The sequence below is a fragment of the Poecilia latipinna genome, unplaced genomic scaffold, assembly GCF_001443285.1.
Source record: "Poecilia latipinna isolate Pla-1442-1.1 unplaced genomic scaffold, P_latipinna-1.0 Scaffold2134, whole genome shotgun sequence".
In the NCBI taxonomy this organism is placed as follows: Eukaryota; Metazoa; Chordata; class Actinopteri; order Cyprinodontiformes; family Poeciliidae; genus Poecilia; species Poecilia latipinna.
In genome coordinates, this window is record NW_015114750.1 from 60,095 (window position 1) to 79,562 (window position 19,468).

The 19,468-nt window shown below is 49.1% G+C and overlaps 1 protein-coding gene across 2 annotated transcripts; it reads left to right on the plus strand.

Annotated features, from left to right (window-relative positions):
• The first annotated feature begins 1,458 nt into the window (after window positions 1-1,458).
• Window positions 1,459-18,558, plus strand: fgd1 (FYVE, RhoGEF and PH domain containing 1). Of its 2 annotated transcripts, none has more exons than XM_015017368.1 (18): window positions 1,459-2,753; window positions 9,743-10,000; window positions 10,240-10,438; window positions 10,513-11,224; window positions 11,706-11,795; window positions 11,886-12,034; window positions 13,001-13,157; window positions 13,225-13,363; window positions 13,458-13,516; window positions 14,754-14,900; window positions 14,974-15,066; window positions 15,152-15,234; window positions 15,325-15,355; window positions 16,120-16,221; window positions 16,298-16,426; window positions 16,503-16,661; window positions 16,745-16,891; window positions 17,075-18,558. In XM_015017368.1, the coding sequence occupies exons 1-18, from the start codon at window positions 2,651-2,653 to the stop codon at window positions 17,348-17,350; spliced, it is 3,033 nt and encodes a 1,010-aa protein (XP_014872854.1). In that variant the 5' UTR covers window positions 1,459-2,650; the 3' UTR covers window positions 17,351-18,558. The 2 variants fall into 2 exon arrangements, with proteins under 2 accessions (XP_014872854.1, XP_014872855.1); XM_015017369.1 differs by lacking the exon at window positions 1,459-2,753 and adding an exon at window positions 4,727-5,391.
• Window positions 18,559-19,468: the final 910 nt, after the last annotated feature.

A 19,468-nucleotide genomic window follows, 5' to 3' on the forward strand; every position in this document is an offset into this window, starting at 1 on the left:
TGGTGGACAGACCTGTGAAGACGCTGCTGCAGGAAACAATGAGACTGAAGATAAACGCCTGGATGAGTTTCTCTGATCTGAGACATCAGTCCTCTGATCCTGGAGATTCTTCAGGTCACAGAAGGCCGACTTTGTGACTGTCTTTATGTGGCTCTGAAGGTTCAGGTTATGTCACTAAAGATGAGAATGTTAAGGTTGGTTGTTCCCTCTGAGCTGGAGACAGTTATTTTATACAACACACCCTGTAGAATAGGGAATAACCACAGAGGTTTCCTGATCTTCTCCAGAGGTGAACGCCCCCTAGTGGAGAATAAGGGTCCTACCAACAGATCCCACAACAGGCTTACCAGCTGATTGCTGATGTTCAGATCTCAATTTCCTTGAATACAATGGCACAAACATGAGAAATAACTTTTCATCAGTTTTCTAACTGGATTTACATGGGTTTTAAACTTATATCACTAATATGAATTCATATTTATTAACCTTTTTCACATTTTTTTCATGAGATCAATTTATAAAAACTGCTTGAGGGAGATGATTCATTCATCCATTTTCTAACACCTTTGTCCCTTAGTGGGGTCAGGAGGAGCTGCTGCCTCTCCTGCTAACGTTCCTGGTGAGAGGCGGGGTCACCTGGACAGGTCACCTGGACAGGTCACCAGTCTGTCGCAGAGACAAACAGGACAAACAACCATGCACACACACACACACCACAAACCACACACCTGGGAGGATTTAGAGAAACCAATTAACCTGACAGTCATGTGTTTGGAGAACCCACCATGCACAGCAGGGTCGAATGGTCGCGATTTATCGCATCCATTCAGGTGGATGCGACCCCCCTCCCCCGCCCCCCTTGACACGAAGGTACGTGAAAGGTAAAACTTGCTACATTTACCCCGTTATGGGAACGAGGTGGAGGAGCATAAGGGCGCCCCGCCTCCTCCAGACGGGGTTTTGGCGCCCCCTCTGGTGCAGCGCCCCTATGCACTGCATGCCCACTTTTTGCGCCACTGATGCACAAGGAGAACATGCAAACTCCCCGGGCCGGGAATCGAACCCAGGGGCAACAGTGCTACCAACTGCGCCACTGTGCAGAGTGACGGTCTTCCAGTCAAAATATCTAGTTTTGAAATAAGTCAATATTTGAAGAAACACAGCAGTCAAACTGACAGAGCAAGTCTAAGTTACTTTGGGTTTTACAGCCTAAAAGCTCTTCTGTTAAACTCCTGAGCAAGGACAGCAGCTATTGGCTGTCCAAAAGATAAAACGATGATGTCATCGCCTAATTAGCATATTTGCTCTTGTGAGATCCAGGGTCTAAAGAGAATATCTGCGTCAGTCAGACAAAAGATGAAAATACTCAAAAATGTTTCGAACTACAAATGAAGACTATTAAAATAATTAAGTTCTCAGATATTATTCACCTTTTTGTTCTTTTAGAAATTAAAAACAAAGCTAGTTAGCAAAGTTAGTTTAGAATATTAATATGTAAAATGGTGGATGTGAACCAGTTTATTATGGGATGTTGGAAACCTTGGAAGCGGATTCAGGCTGGAGAGGTTTCATCTCCAGGATTGTCGGACATCTTTGCTTCTGATCAAGTTGACCTTTGATTGGGCGATCAACACCTCATGATGACTCTCTCCCAGAACCACTGACACTGGGAGACGATCCAGAACCAGCTTTGGGTTTAGTTTGATCCGTTCTAATCGTGTTAAATGTTTATTTTTAGGACAATTTTTGCCACATTCTGCTGCTTTCTGAGCAACATTCCTTCAGAGGTTTTTAGTGTTTTTCCTCCTCAGCATTTTTCTAATCCAACCTGAACCAACTTCACCAAACAGAAAACTATAAACTGTTCTGTATGTCGCAAACAGCAAGAGGTTAAAGGTCAGATTATCTGAAGTTCTGCCTCATAAAAGAATCTCCAAAGACCTGGATCTGTCCGGACCGCCATGGAAAAAGTTCTGCTGGAGTTCTGCTCTCCAGTTTTCCTTTTGCTCCAGATTCCAGCCTGGAAAAAACCAAAAGCAGAGAAAATGAGAACCAGACGGAGGGAGGAGGGGATCCGGATCAGATGTCTGGGAGGAGGAGGAGTTCTGGTCCGGCTCGGCTGTTTGGGTCGCAGTCTGGAGCTGCGCAGAGACGACCCAGCTGCTGTCTGGAGGAAACCCACAACTTTCAGAGGAGCTGGAGGGTTGGAGGAGGAGCAGAACCGGAACCAGAAGCAGAACCAGAACCAGAACCCAGTCGGACCTCCTGGCGGAGCAGAACTGGGTCAAAGAAGGCGGCAAAACTCCTCCAGGTGTCCTCTGATCCAAGCAGCAGGGTCGGTTCGGGGGGGAGGAACCGGGTCCAGTCAGCTGATCTGAGTACTGTTCTTACCAGACCGTTTCCATGGCGACTGAGATGGAGGCCAGCATGGTGGGAGCAGTGAACTTCCTGAAAGAGTGACAGAAAGACAGAGAGATGGAGGAGAGAGAGACCAGAACCAGCCAAAACCAGAACCAGGAAACCAGAACCACCTGAAGCTGGACTTTGGGTCTGAATGGGGCCCGGAGTGAGCCCGGTTCCTGCTGTAGAGAACCAGAACCTTTCTGAGACCCAGAAGATGATCTGAGACTCAGTGACCTTTGACCTTGGCATGCAGCTGAACCGACCTCACAGGCTGACCCCCACTTCCTTCTCCACCCAGTTCAGCACCATGAGGTTCTCCTACCATCTCCACAGCGCCCCCGGCAGGACAGGTGAGTCACTGCCGACTCTGTGTCCAGAAAGGAGGCGGAGCCTCAGGAACTTCCTGCTGATGGATGGATGGATGGATGGATGGATGGATGGATGGATGGATGGATGATGGATGGATGTTGGATGGATGGATGGATGGATGATGGATGGATGTTGGATGGATGGATGGATGGATGGATGGATGGATGGATGGATGGATGGATGGATTCATTCATTCATTCAGTATCTGGACCAACCTGGTTCTGGTTCTGGTGTCCAGTGGGTCTGCAGGTCGTTCTTCATCACATTATGGTGAATCTAATTGGAACTTGTTAGCTGTAGGTCACATGATGCCTCTACCTCGATTAGTCACATGACCATGTTTCTCTCACACACACACCTACACACACACACACACACACACACACACACACACACAGTCAGATATGAATGAAGGGCTTCAGGTTATAAATAGAGGACAGGAATGAGTGAGGGTGTGTGTGTGTGTTTACTTGTAATACCTTGTGGGGACCACGTTTGTGACACATACTACGCTGTGGGGACCCACTGCTCCTTGTGGGACCAAAGCCTGGGCCCCACAAGGGGAAACGCTGTTTATGGGTCAGGGGTCAGATTTAGGGCTAAGGTATGAATTGAGTTTTGGTTGGTTAGGGTTAGGAAAAGGGTAAAGGTCAGGTTTAGGCTGTAGGAATGAATGGAAGTCAATGGAAATTCCCCACAAAGATAGCAACACAAACATGTGTGTGAGTGTGTGTGTGTGTGTGTGTGTGTGTGTGTGTGTGTGTGTGTGTGTGTGTGTGTGTGAGAGTGTGTGTGTGCGCTCCGGATCCTCTGACTCCTGACTGAACTCCTGGTTTTCCGGCTGTAGTTCTTGGCTCTGGATCGAGTGTTTTGCTGAGTTTGTGGTTTTTTTTTTTTCTCTTTACGGAGAACATATGGATCCAGGGAAAGAACTCTCATTGGCTGAAGCTTTCATGACCTCTGACCTCAGACAGACTGGAGCTGATGCTGCACTTCAGTGTTTGAGCAGCTGGACTCCGATGGTTCTAGTTCTGGTTCGAACTGTTAGCAGAACCTGAAGCCTGAGGAATGCCGAACAACTTCCTGTCCATTCAAAATGTTTAATGTGAAACATTAAAACAACCAACTAAAATCAATATTTAGTGGTTTTTGAAGTAAAAAAGTCAAATAAAGTTTGGAGGTTCTTCAGCCTTAAACTACCCTGAAAAACCACCAGGACAGAAATGTTGAACCAGCATGAAGCTGATGAGGATAAGAGAAGGTCTGCTGGGTCTGGAGCATCTGCTCTGCTTCAAATCTTGAAAACGAGAAACAACGGAGGTTTGAAGGTTTCAGTTTTTCTGTCATATTTTGTTTTGAATGAATTAAGTCATCGGTCATCGTCAGCCTTCGTGGTTCTGGTTCTGCTGGCGGATCAGAGGAAGTTCCTCCTGTTGGATGGATGCTGGTCTGAGCTGAAAGTTGGACCAGTATCTCCATGGTGATTGGATCGGCGTCTCCATGGTGACATCATCAAACCTACAGAAGGACAGCGGGATGTAAAAACGTTCCGAGCTCCATCCTGACACTCCGGATCATTCCTGATCAGAACAATCGGCTCCAGCTGTTCCTCTGGGACCAATCCAGCACCATGATCCAGACCTGGCTTCCAGTCTGGGACCAGAACCGGGTCATCCTCAGCTGGATCTGATCGATCTGGGTTTCTCATGGTTCCTTCTGTTCATGTCTTTCATTTCTGCTTTTCACTCCAAGATTTCTCCCAGCAGCTGAAGGAAAATCTGTTTGGGAACCAGAACCTCTGAGGTCATCTGGACTCTGACCTTCTCACAGAAACATTTCTGATGGTTCTGGTTTATTATATCTACATTCCTGAAGGCGGCTGTTACAGGGCACCTTTAAAAGAAACTAGCAGCATTTGGATTATTTAATCTGGCAGAAGAGGAAAAAATGGGGCTTCATTTTTCAAAGTCCTATTTTCACCAAGTTATTCAGTTATAAATGTTGCAGTTTCAAAGCCAAATATTTAACATTCTGTTCTGGGTCAGACTGGTGGAGGTCAAAGGTCAGCGGAGGCTCTGACGTTGGACCAGCTGTAAATGAAATGAAGGGATGGGTCTAGTGCGCCCCCTTCCGGTTGTGTCAGAGGTTCTGGCTCGGTTTACTGCAGATGACGGACTGCTCACTGCAGAACCGAGCCTTGGAGGATAAACTTGGAACCAGAACCGAACCGTCAGCGGTTCTGGTTGCTGATATTTGATAGAAATGGTTCTGTTGACAGCTCGGGGCCACGTGATCACCTGTCACCTTTCCTTTTAATTTGTTGTCATGGAAACCAAAGAGGGAGCGAGAAAGAGAGGGAGAGCGTCCCCGCCCCCTCCCTCTGCGCCGCCGCCGCACGCGCACCGGGCAGAACCGAGCCGCGCGGATCCACCGCCTGATCCGTCCTGAACGGCAGCTCGCGGGTCCGGACCGCCCGAACCGGGCCGTGTGTGTGTGTGTGTGTGTGTTTGTTCTGCTGTGGACCGGGGGAGCCGCTCTCCCCGCGCACCGACGTCTCTTTAATGACCGGATTCGTTTTCTGCTGCGCGATGTACATGGACCGAAGCAGCGTGAGCAGAGGTGAGTCCGCCGCATCCGCACCGCGCGCGCGGACACACACACACACACACACACACACACACCTGCGCGTGCACGCCCAGCTGCAGCGTGCTCGCGTCCTATTTTCCTGTCTGTGTGTGGAATAATCCCGCTGCCGCGCACGCGCACACACTGACCGACATCCCGCAGTGGAAGTGGGCTACTGGCGGCCGCGCGCGCCAGATGTGACACCGACCTGAAAGCGCCCCGCCGCAGTCACGTGACCCCGCTGCTGATGGGTGGGATCGATCCGACCGGTGATCGATGAGCTGCTGTCTGTTTGGATCCGAACCGGGCCGAGCCCTGCCGAGCGCGGCCCATCGATCGTGTGAACACGCGCGTGTATGACAGCGATGTGTGCGCGTGCATCAAAACCAGCAGAGGGAGAGAGAGACCCTCCTGATTGGGCCTCGCAACAGAACCGAGCCTGGATCCGGTCCAGTAACGGCCTGGTGGTTCTGAAAATGTGAAAATTCATTTCAGTGTTACCGGAACCAGAATCAGGTGTGGTACATCAGTAGAACCTGCGAGGTTCTGCAGGTTCTACTGAGCAGAACCAGTCCATTCAGCAGGAACAGAACCGGGCGGTCCGGGAATCAGAGGGCAAAAGGTTCTGAATGGACAGGAAATTCACATGTGAAAATTATTTTTAAAACTCCACATGTTACACACAAACATGAAGGATGCGATTCACATGAAAGAGGCCATGAACACATCTGGACCCAGAGATTCACATGTTCATTTTATAGATTTATATATTTTCACATAAATCACATGATAAATGTGAAGTCCATGTGAAAACATGAGCTTTTACCACGTTCCAAATGCACACAGAGAGAGATGCACTTCTTCGTGTGATTCACATCATTCACATGTGAACATTGGTGTGAAATGTTTTTCATGGTTTTCACATGTGAAATTCCTGAGATTTTTCTGTAATTGAATTAGATTGAGGTTCCTGTTGTTTCTGCTCCTGATTTGCTGGTTTAGTTCCTGATTGGTCAGCTCTGGTTCTGATTGGTCGGTTCTCTCTGTAGTTTTTTGGACCAGAACCTGTGACAAAGAACTTGGTTTGGTTCCAAACACTGAAAACACCAAAGGTTCTGGACAGCCCTGAGGTGCCAACCTGCTAACTGTTCTAAGGGAACTGCTCAGTAGAGGGTAGTTTGTGTTTCCTGACCACAGCATGTCTACGGGGATCAACAGCGGACCGGAGGTGGAGCCCTGGGGAACCCCAGGACTGATACAGGAGAGGAGGAACACGACTGGAAGCTGACAGGATGTGATGATCTACCATCTGAAAGGCTGAACACAGATTCAGGAATGTTAAAACTAAGAGCTGTTTTAGTTCTTTCAGCCAGACTGGAACAATCCATAAAGGTCTGGAAGAAATCTGGAGATGATTCAAAACAACCGACTCAAAACCTTTTGATATAAAAGGTCACTTAGAAACTGGATTATAGTTGATGCCTGTATTCCCAGCAGTCCTGCCTACAAAGTCCGGTTCGGTTGGTTTAGGGAACCTGCAGGATGGTGTGAATGCTCATTGACCTCTGACCTCTGGTCCTCCAAACTTCAATCTGGGTTCGGTTGAAGTGAACTCTGGTTTGGTCTGAATGTGAACGCCAAGCGGACCGGACACTGCTCCAAAAACAGGAAGTGGACTACAGAGCAGGGCATTCTGGGTAAATACAACCAAAACTAACATGCTAGCATAAGGCTAGCAGCAGAAATGGCTCCTGGTCTTAGCCAAAGACTAAAGAGAAATCGTCCAACCTCTAAAATCTGACGCCTCCATCTTGTTTCTATCTGGTGAAGAAGGAAGTTGCTCTCAGCGTCTTCAGAAGTTTTTGTGTCGTTTCCTTCAGTGGTCCTTGGTGCAGCGCCCCCACAGGCGTACTGCACCAATGTCCTGACTAACAAGCTGAACAAAGATGGACGTCTTTCCTGTCAGGAGCAAGTCCTGAAACGGTTATCTGGACCAGAACACCCACTGTTACCTTGGTGACAAGTGAGGGCTGAAAATAGCGGCAGACTAATAAAACTGGATCCAGAACCAAGTAAAGGTGTGGCGACAGTAAATGAGTCGAGTTAGACCATGAGAACACAAAGCCAATCAAACACCAGGTGGCTGGCGCCATCTTGATTCAGTCTGTCTCCAGAACATGCTGGAGTTGGTGAGAACATGATCAATAAACGCGTGAACATTCTGAATTAGAAAGATTAAAAACCGGAATAACGTCTGTTTTGATTCAGAACAATCTAAAACGTCTTCAGTGAATCAGAACCATCAGAACCTCCCAGTAATCTAAGGCAGTGTTTCCCAACCCTGGTCCTCAAGGCTCACTGTCCTACATGTTTTCTACGTTTCCCTGCTGTAATGTGCCTGGTTCAGCTGATTGCAGTTCAACAAACGCCTGTTAATCAGTCATCAACTGAAATCAGCTGGACTGAAGCAAGGAAATACCTGAAACATGCAGGGCAGTGAGCCTTGAGGACCAGGGCTGGGAAACACTGATCTAAGGAGAACTCAGCCTCATTCCGACCAACAGGAAGTGGTATTGGAGGATTGTGGGTAATGTAGTTTGGCCAGCAGTTTTCCATCAGCAGAACATCTGGTCCACATCAGCCCACTCAGGCTTTCCCATGACCTCCTAACAAGTTCTCACACACACACACACACACACACACACACACACACACACACACACACACACACACACACACACTTCCTGTCTGGCCACTCTGCTGGTATTTAAGCTGCAGGAAGCGGCTGAGATGTTGCTGCTCTCTCAATGACTGGACACATTTTTACCTCATGAATTTCTTTTAGCTGCAGTTACAGTACCTGGCTGAACCAGTTGGACTGGTACCGGGTCCCAACCTCCTGTTCTACTGGCAACCAGAAGAACCTTTAGAACCGCTGTATAACAGGTCTCAGTCAGTTTTGTCACTTTTTTCCCAGAAGATTCTGTTGGCTGCTTTTAATCTATTTCCAGATTGTTCCTGAAAATTAGAACGGTTCTGGAAATAATGGAGATAATTTTCTGAACTTTGGACCCTTTTGGACCAGAGGCCAAGCACCACCATCAATCTGAACCATAAAGCTCTTTATTGCCCCCTTCAGGACAGTGAGAGCGTCCTGGTATAGTGTCGTAGCTGAGAGGTGATGAAGATGAGGAGCGGGTTTTGATCTGGACCAGAACCTGCAGAACCAAATGATCCAAAAACAAGGCTGAGGATCTGCTGCAGGATTCAACTAATCAGCTGCTGACGTGATTCTGTCAGTGGAGGAACCCGATAAAAAGGTTCAACAGAGTTCATTTCAGGGTCTGTAATCCATTAATCGCACTTTATAGACTAAATAAGCTTCAATACAACCTAAGCTAACGTGCTACTAGACCGACTTTGAGGCCAATCGGGTGATATTTGTGGGCGTGAGGGCGAGTTAGAAATTATTTTGGGGTCAGAAATCCTCTCTCTCCCACTCTAGCGGAGCGGCCCTCACACTCTAACTTTTCGAAAAATCGAAAACTTTGGGTCGTTTGGAGACAAAATGTGGAGAAACCGTAATTCGTATCGACGTACCGTCTTTACTTTAGAAGAGATCATGGACGTGTCTACAAACTGAAATTTCAATGGAATTTCTACGTCAAATCATGACGACACAGAAATTCATCAAAAATAGTTTTTTTTTTTCCGGATTTTCCGTCGCCTCGCTCCATTGACTTGAATGGGGTTTTTGGGAATCGTTTTTCGCAAATTAAGTTGCCATGGTAACTCCGAATCCCACCAGAAGTAATAGCTCCCCTCACGGCATCGAGCCGCACATTTTGATGCCACATTTGTGGGGTTGCACGCAGCGGTACGAGCCGCATCAACGGTGACGGAAGAAAAATTGATAAATAAGAATAAAGAGACATTTTATTGGGTGTAGAGCAATAGGCGCCATGCAACAGACAGGGAGAGGAGAACAAAAGTGTTTTCCAGTCACATCGTTTAGGGGCAGAAATGAAGCGACAGTGGGACCAGAGAAGCTGCTTCCATCGCCGCTGTTAGCGACGTAGCTGTGCATCACATTTACTGCCATACCAGAAACAAACAAGTTCGAAGGTTCCAGATAGGGAATGAATTGTGTTAAAACTGGTGAATTAATGGATTGAAATTAACACATTTATGTCACATTTATGATGATGATCCATCCAGGGATGGATGGACATTTATGTCACCGCTCTTGCAAAAAAAATTTTTTTTTTTTTTTTTGTTTGTTTATTTGGCTCTTATTTCGAAAGACGGTGGATATGGGCTCCCTGACATGTGTCCTGCTCCCCAGGCCCCACCTCCTCCACCAGCCCCACCCTGCTGGCTAAGAGCCTCTCTCTGGAGTCGTCCTGCTCTCCATGTGGCCACCAGGGGGCGCTGGACGCTGACGCTCCCCTGCAGCCCGACTCGAACCCGGGATCAGAGGAAGGGGCAGAGCAAACGGAGAGCGGTGGGTCCGTGAATGACACCGGGCCACCAGAGCTGCCCGTAACCACGGTAACGGCCCCAAACCGGACCCGCCCGCCGCTACTGGGGCCCAAACCTCAGGGTAAGCTGCAACTTTAGCAGTGCAGTCGCTGTTGTCTAGATTAGTTGTCTTGTAATTGGGAAGTTGCAGGTTTGATTCCAGGTTCCTCCTGTGCCAGCTGCCTGCCGACCTGCATGTCCGTGTTTAGATGATTAAATGTGTGTGACTCTTGTGTAAAACACTTTTAAAGGTCAAATTGACTGTAGACTTTTCATTCATTTCACATAAACCCAATCTGTGGCTCCGCCCACTTCCTCTAGTCCCCCCAAAACCCCCCCACCTGCAGCAGCAAGCTGGAGCGATGAGGCCACGCCTCCGAGTCCCAGAGAAGTCCCTCCCACCGCCACCCCCCTGCAGGCCCCTCCCTGCTGACCCCCGGGGGGCCTGGACACCCCCCAACCAGGCCGACGGCACCGCCTCCCCCACCTGCGTCCTGTCGCTCATCGAGAAGTTTGAGCGGTGAGTTGTGATTGGTCAGAGGGGGAGTGGTGTCATTACTTCTTCTGGTTGCTGATTGGTTGTTTGTGTTGCAGCGAGCAGATCATCGTGGTGCCGGACATCACCGGGGGGGCGCTGTGTCCCCGCCCACTAGACCCCCCCTCCCCTCAATCTTCATCACCTCCATCCTCTGCCTCGCCTGCCCCCCCCCAACTCGGGGGGGCGGAGCCACCCAGTGACCTCACAGAGCAGGATGACATCACACAAGGGGCTGAGCTATGTGATGAAGATGATGATGATAATGATGAGGATGAAGAGCTAGCGGCGGCCTGTCAGGACGACGTCCATCACAAACGTCTGTCCTTGGAGTCAGGCTACAGCGCCTCAGACAAACCGTTGGAGGACGAGGTGGTTACCGTGGAAACAGAGGAGCAGCAGCCCCCGCTGCCTCCGGACCAATCAGAGCTGCCCTCTGAGCGCCTATCCCTCCCCTCCTCGCAGACGGACGGGAAGTTGGCCAATCGGGACAGCGGCATCGACAGCATCAGCTCGCCGTCGCACAGCGAGGAGCTCTGCTTCACTGGTGTGGATGATGGGGGCGTGGCCTATCCCTGCAGCCCCGCCCTCTTGCCCCGCCTCTCCAGCTCCTCATCCACCGCCGGGGAGGTGGGAGAGGCAGAGGAGGCCCGGATGGGGGCGAGGAGGAAGAGGGATTTCGCTGAGGAGGGCGACAGTGACCTGGAGGAGGAGGCGGAGCTAACTCTGGTTTTGGCCCCGCCCAAACCGGACCGGCAGGAATCCGTGGAGGTGAGACACAAACCGACCAATCAGAGAGCAGGTTGTTCAGACGTTGCAGCGGCGAGGCTGATGTGAAAAACACGTTCAGGTTTAAAGCTGCAGTCTGTAACTGTTTCTTCAAACTGTCAGCATGATGTGATCAATCTCCACCTCAATGAGCTGCAAACCAACCAATCAGATCCAGGAGGCGGGTCTTAATGTTTTCAGTCATCCTCATGTACTCGCTGCTCGATGTTCTAATGGCAGAGAAACAGCAGGAAAAGCGTTCATCAGCCGTCATTGGTGGCTATGCTAACTGGGCCAGGATTCGTAGCAGGCTAGGCTCAAAAACGCAGCAGGGAGCAAGGGGGGATGAGCATCGCCATGGAGAGGGTGATTGACAACCACAACCTGATCAGAATTCCCTGGTTGTGTGACACCGGTCCTGGTTCTGCAACTCCTGAGACGGATCAGAACCACAAACGGTCTCACTGGTTCTGTTTGTGTCCAGCTGTCCGTCCATCAGCGGGTCTTCAACATCGCCAACGAGCTTCTCCTCACCGAGACCGCCTACGTGTCCAAGCTCCACCTGCTGGACCAGGTGAGTACTGCGTTCAACAGCAGGCCAGAAGGCTCCGCCCCCAGCGAGGAGGCCCCGCCCAAAGGCTCTGATTGGCTGCCTGTCCTGCAGGTGTTCTGCGCCCACCTGCTGGAGGAGGCGCGCTGTCGCTCCTCGTTCCCCTGTGACGTGGTTCAGGGAATCTTCTCCAACATTTGCTCCATCTACTGCTTCCACCAGCAGTTCCTGCTGCCGGCGCTGCAGAAACGGATGGAGGAGTGGTGAGCGTGTTTGACCTTCATTTAACCTTCATTCAGCCAGGTCAGCCATTCAAAACAAATTATCAATTACCTTAGCGACTGGGTGGGAAGCGAAGATTGAGCTTTATAGTGAAAAACAACATTAGCATCACTGGCTGCGTTTCCATTTTGCATAAAATTGGACACATTGAAATTGTAAAAACAAATTTGCTTTATGGAAATATGGCAATTTTAATCAAATATTTTAGAGCTGGGTTAAGGTGTGTTTTCAACCAAGTTGACATTGATGCATTTCACAAAACTGCAATGGAAACATTTTATTCACATCATGAGTCACGTGATCAGCAGCCAGATGTTGCTACTGGCAGAAACGCTGAAGAAGACGACAGGCAGTGGTCTGAGGATGATGGGTTGTTTTCTCTGGCTCCTCCAGCGTCTCTCTGCGTCTTCGTTATTAAAAGTTTTGAGTCGTCCCAACGTGTTGAATCCATAACTGTCCTGGAAAATGGCTGACTCCAGATGTAGCCGAGTAGGCGGGGCTTGTCGCTGCAACGTCTGAATCAGACGCTGCCGTCTCCTCTGATTGGCTGACAGATGATGAGCGCTGACTCCGAGTTATGAATAAATCTAATGTTTACGTCAATTACTGCCAGGATTTTTTATGATTTATCACATAAACTTATTTACGAGTGATTTTAATTTAATTTCTTATTTAATGGGAACATTGTAATAACAAAATTATCTTTTTTGACATTAGCAGAACAGGATTTGCTCACATTAGAAATACAGACAGTGATTATGAATGACTTTTTTTTACCAATCCACATTTCTTTGGTTTTTGGAATTCAACAGAAATTTCAAAGATTTCAGGATGTTACTGAAGCATTGCTGCTCCTACTGAGGATGGGATGAATGTAAGAATTGTATCATCTGCATAGAAGTGAATGGAGCACTGAGGTTCTGCACTGGTTCTGGTTCCGCCTGCAGGGACTCCAACCCACGGATCGGTGACATCCTGCAGAAGCTGGCTCCCTTCCTTAAGATGTACGGAGAATATGTGAAGAATTTTGACCGAGCCATGGAGCTGGTGAACATCTGGATGGAGAGGTCCGCTCCGTTCAAGGCCATTGTCCAGGAGATCCAGGTAGGTTCCGGCTCCAATCCTGGTCCCGGTCCTGGTACCGGTTCTGCCTCATGCCGGTGTCTGGCAGAGAGAGGAGCGCTGCGGGAACCTGACGCTGCAGCACCACATGCTGGAGCCGGTGCAGAGGATACCCCGCTACGAGCTGCTGCTCAAGGATTACCTGAACCGCCTCCCGGAGGACGCCCCGGACCACCGGGACGCCCAGAGTACGACACCAAACACCCAATGGAACCACAACAGGAAGCCAAACACACCGGATGTCCTTGAAGGTCTCATGTGTTTGTCTGTGTGTCTCTGCAGAGTCTCTGGAGCTGATCGCCACGGCCGCAGAACACTCCAATGCCGCCATTAGGAAGATGGTAAGACCGGATGGGTGAGAACCAGAACTTCCTGTCAGACTGAGAACTGGGAATGAGCCTGGAATCAGAACAGGACATGTTCAGATTCAAGCAATTTCTGGGAACTGTGCAACCAGAAACCCTACTGGTGGAGACAGACCCCGTTAGGGCTCCTGAACCAGTCGGCGGGTATTAGGTGATCATAGGGACTCAGCCTTCTGTGGCTCCCAAAGTTAGACTCAGGGATGAAAAGACTTTTTGCTAGAGAACCATCCCAGGCTGCTTGGTGTGTGGGGACTGCAGACCTGGACTGGTTCTGGACTTTTGTGAAAGAAGGAGGACCTTAGGGACTTCCTCTGCCCAGCCATCATATCCTGCATGTCGGGAGCAGAGTCCATCGCCACGTTGGCCTCTGAGGAACAACAAGCGATGAAGTTTTTCCTGAAATGTCTTCATGTCTCATGGGGAACTAGGTCAGAACCCGGATTAGTGATCCCAGGCTTTAACGGTCTGTTCCCACCAACCCAGTCAGTTTGTCTAGTCGGTTCGGTTGGTGAGGTGTGAATGCTAAGTGACCTCTGGTCCTCAAACCTCGGTCTAGGTGAACTCTGGTTTGGTCTGAATGCATGTGAATGCCAAGTGGACTGGAGACCGCTCCAAAAGCAGAAAGTGGACTACAGTGCAGGGCATTCTGGGTAAATACAACCAAAACTAACGTGCTAGCCTAGCGCTAGCAGCAGAAATGGCTCGTGGTCTTTCTCCCTTATAGGCGAGGAGGGGAACGGATTGCTCAAAGGGTTTGGTTGGTTTGACTCAGAGCTGTGTTATCAGGGATCTTAAGGATTCTGGTTTCTTCAGGAAAGTTGCAGATAAAATCTTTATGCAGGTGAAGTCTGTTTTTCCAGGATGAATTTTAACGCTGATGTTCAGGATGAAAAGCTTTCTGGATCTCCCAGAAGCTCGGGCAGTGAGGCCTGGAGGACGTTTGGTCCTGGCTGCAGGTGGAGCCGTGATGTTCAGGCTGCGTTTAGCTCCGAGGTGAGACAGAGGCGGTGAGAAAACCTGGGAGCTGACAGCCAACGAGGCTGATGGGAAACAAAGTCCTCCTGCTGTCAGACAGGAAACCGTTCTCCCTGCAGCTTCTGATGCTGTTAAACCGTTTATTCAGGGTCCCGGTGTCTAACGTTCAGTCGGTTCTGTAGGGTTCTGGTGAGCCCAGATGGACCCGGTGGTTCTCCAGTTCTTGTCTGTCTTTCAGGAGCGAATGAGGAAGCTGCTGAAGGTTTATGAGCTTCTGGGCGGAGAGGAAGACATCGTCAACCCGACCAACGAACTCATCAAGGAGGGACACATCCTCAAGCTGTCCAATAAGAATGGAACCACGCAAGACCGATATCTGATCCTGGTATGGGCTGGTTCTGTTGGAGCCCCAGCCGGTCCAGTGCTGAGGTTCTAACAGCTCCTTTGTTTCTCCTCAGTTCAACGACCGGCTGCTGTACTGTGTCCCCAAGTTGCGCCTGATTGGTCAGAAGTACAGCGTCCGCGCTCGCATCGACGTGGACGGCATGGAGGTGAGACACTAATGGCCCCCGAACCACACTTTGAACCTCCCTGGTTCTGGTTCTGGTTGAACCAACAAAGTGTTTGTGTCCATAGCTGAAGGAGACAAGCAGCGTCGCTGTTCCCAGCAGAACCTTCCTAGTGTCTGGAAAACAGAGATCTCTGGAGCTGCAGGCCAGGTAGGTGGACCCGCCCAGACCTGGGAGGTAGAACCGCTTCAGAACCGCAGTGGTTCCTCTGAGGCTCACTGTGTGTTTGTGTTTCTGCAGAACGGAGGAAGAGAAAAAGGACTGGATCCAGGTGTGTTCCTGCTCTTCCTGAACACCAAAGGCTCTGTTGGTTGTGGCCGGTCCAGTCACAAACATCAGTCGGTTCTGAAATCTAAAGCTTACAGGAACAAAACAAGTTTCTGGATTTTTTTTCTTTCTAGTAATAAAATGTTAAATGTTAAAACAGAGAGAAACAAATCCTCAAAATGTCCCAAACGGACCCAACCAGTCCATCAGTCACTGAGCAGCTGTTAGCAGCTCGGCTTCAGTTCTTCATATTAAGCATAAAAAAGTTCTGGTTTGTGAATAACGTTGGACGACGTCATAAAAATAAAGCTGGAAGACACTGAACATGAACGAAGTCGTGTAATCGTCCATGTTTTGGCCAGGCCATCATAAAAACATTTACAACGTTAATAAAATCAATCAGGAAAACTTTACCAAAATAACATTGTACAACGCTATAAAAATGAATATTTTTGCATATTAAATCAAGATTATGAAAAACTTTCATGTCCTAAAAATGAACCTGGAAATGTTAAGAAAATAAACTTTTATTTAACGTTACTGAAATAAATTTTTGCAATGTTACAAGAATAACCTTTTAGATTGCTATTAAAATAAGCATTTTAATGCCACAATGTTTCAATGTTACAAAAATAACAATTTATGTTTTCAAAATAAACCTATATAAGGTTACAAAAATGAACTCTTCGAACTTTATTACAATAAACTTTTACATTTTTAAGTAAACCTTTATAAGGTTATTGAGGCAGTCTTGCATGTTTGGTGCAGGCCATCCAGGCCACCATCCAGCGCCATGAGCAGACCATGGAGAGCTTCAGACACCTCACCTGTACTCTGCGAGACGACGAGTCCACGCCGCCCCACTCCCCGGTAACAGCGCCCCTGGTGCTCCGCTGTGGTACTGCGGGACGTACAAACACTAACGACTCGTTTTGCTTTGCCTCAGAGTTGCGTGGAGTTGGGAAAACGAGCGCCGACTCCGATCCGGGAGAAGGAAGTGACTCTGTGCATGAAGTGCCAGGAGCCGTTCAACTCCATCACCAAGAGACGCCACCACTGCAAAGCCTGCGGACACGTACGTGCCCGGCCGCCGCCGTCCGGCCGTCCCCGTCTCGGCCTCCTTCTCTCACCGTCTGTCCTCCGCCTTCCAGGTGGTTTGTGGCAAATGCTCGGAGTTTCGCGCTCGCTTGACGTACGACAACAACCGGACCAACCGCGTCTGCGTGGATTGCTACGTGACGCTGGTGGGGGCGTCGCCGTCGCCGGGGGCGATGAGCAGCAGCAGCCAGAGGAGGCGCTCCATCCTGGAGGTACGCGTGACATCACTGTGACATCACCACAGTCCAACGCGTGCTCGGTCTGACTGACGTCTCCCCTCTGTTTGTTACCATAGAAACAGGCCTCGCTGGCCGCAGAGAACAGTGTGATTTGTAGTTTTCTTCACCACATGGAGAAGGGCGGTGGGCGGGGCTGGCAGAAGGCGTGGTTCGTCATCCCGGAGAACGAGCCGCTGGTGCTCTACGTCTACGGCGCTCCGCAGGTGAGCCGCCGCCACCTGGGCCCCTACAGGAGGCTGCGGGTACTACAGTCAGCACAGGGTTGGACTTCTTTAATCCAACAAGTCCGGAAACAGAGACATACGCTGTTTCTAAGTGGATGGTAAATACCCACAATGCACCTGGGAAAGAGTCAGCATAATGAAGCGTATGGTTGTTCTCCACAGGATGTGAAGGCGCAACGCAGCGTCCCTCTGATTGGCTTCGAGGTCTCGCCGCCCGAGTCATGTGACCGCCTGGAGCGACGCCACGCCTTCAAGATCTCCCAGAGTCACCTGACTCTCTACTTCAGCGCCGAGGGGGAGGAGCTACAGCGCAGGTGGATGGACGTCCTGTCCAGGGCCGGCAGGGGGGAGGAGCCTCTCATCCATCTGCCAATCGTGGAGAGCGTGGAGGAGGAAGGGGAGGAGCTTGACGGCGAGACGGAAGAAGAGAACACCTGATTTCACTCGAGTGAAGACGAAGATGAGACTGAATCTGGAAAACCTGTCCTGGTCGGACTGAAGAAAAAACACAGCCAGAACCAAACCCGAGTTAATCCAGAACTAAGTTCCCAAACAGACCAGGTCAACCATAGAAATAATCTGTAATTTACCCAGAACCAAACCACAACTGATCTACAACAAACCCAGAAATAGATCATTCATATTTCATCCAAAATAAATCCATAAATAACAAAGACGTCATTTTTACAAAAACATGAAGGGAAATTCTGAACCAGAACACATCTAGAACATTTCAGAACAACCTGAACACAAACCAACCAGCAGCCAATCCAGAAACATGAATCTGATGCTAGGAAATAAAATCAGATCAAAATCACCAGAAGAACCACAGGAACCGGTTCTGATCTGGACCGGATCAGAACCGGTTCTGGTTCTGTTTCTGGGCAGCATAATCCAGAAAAGCAACACATCAGGATCAGAATCATTCCCAGATGAACCAGTGAAGTTCTGTGGTTCTCTGGACCCGACCCGGAGAACCGGAACCATGAAGCACACAGAACAGTCCACTCCAGAGTCTCTGGATCCGACCCGGATCTTCCTCTCCAGGGGATGCTGCTCCTCTTCCTTCATGTTCTGTATGAGTTTCTGCTGAAGGTCCTGATCCAGACTGGATCGGATCGGATCCTGGGAGAACTGGGTCACAGTTGGTCCGTCTCCATGGCGACAAACAGTCCTGCAGAAGGTCAGGCCAGTGAGACCGGTTCGGTTTGGTCTCATCCCAGAAAGTTTTCACACCTTCACAGAACTTCCTGCAGTACCAACCCAAACAGCACAAACCGGGCCCAGAGTTCTGCTCATCAGGTTCTGTCTCACATTCCTGAGGATCCAAAGATCTGAAGGTCCAGTCCAACATCCCGCCCAGGTTCTACACAAACAGCAGAGAACCAGAACCGATCCGTCCCGCTGGACCGGCAGGAGGGTCTGCAGAACCGGAACCCTGTAGGTGAACTACATTATCCAGCATCTTCTCCCCCTGCTGGTGAGGTTGGGTACAGCAGGGTTTCCGTTCTCTGTGTGAATATATTTCTATTTGTTTACAGCAGATCTCTGATTTACTGGGTTTTCTTCCGTCTGAAACGATTCCAAAAAACAACAAATAAAACGTGGAACTGTTTAATATTTAATGTTGGAGATGAAAGCTAATTTAAAAACTGAGTTTTATGAGTTGGAGAAAATCTTTAGAAATGATGGAAATGTCAACTTTTGATGTGATTTTATAAAAACTTTGTTTCATTTTGCTTTTTAATGATCAGAGTGATGATGTAAGACATGATGTAATCTCCAGTCTATTGGAGCGGCTGACTGGCAGGAGCACTGACCAATCAGAGCAGAGATTGGTTTTCCGCTGGCAGGTTTCAGTCCTTGGCCGTTTCCTGACAGAAGAAGAAACTGATGGAGGAACGATGATGATGATGATGATGATGATGATGATGATGATGATGATGATGATGACAGGTTTGGGGTGTCTAATCTCTGGAAGTTCTCCACAGACTGAACGGAGTCTCTGACTGGTTGAAGATGCTTCCAGCGTTTAGATGGAACCGACTCTGTTTGGACTGGTTCTGGTTCCATCTCTCTCTCTCTCTCTCTCTTGTTTTCCAGAAAGTGTTTTGAAATTTAAAATCTTCTAAATACTCTTGTTGTTCTCAAGCTTTGAACCACAGATGCTCTCTGGGTTACCAGATGGTTCCCATTGGGTTACCAGATGGTTCCCATTGGGTTACCAGTGGATTCCTGCTTTGGGTTCTCTGTGTCCGTAAGTCTGGCTGTGTTCATTCTGCTTAATGGAGAAACTTTTGTAAATATAATTTATTATTTTGACCTAATGCTCATGTGACTATGTAAGGTTAAAGGTCAACTCTTAGTTGTTCCTCCAATCAGAGTCACACAGGAAGATCAGACGTGTTAGTGACGTTGGGTGCTGCAGTGGAAGCTGAGGGAACCTGTTAGATCAGGTGGATCACCTGAGGGACCTGGAGCACCAGGTGCACCAGGTGCACCAGGTTCCAGTTTACATTCTGAAAGTGGAAGCAACAGAAAAAACACATTTGAAAC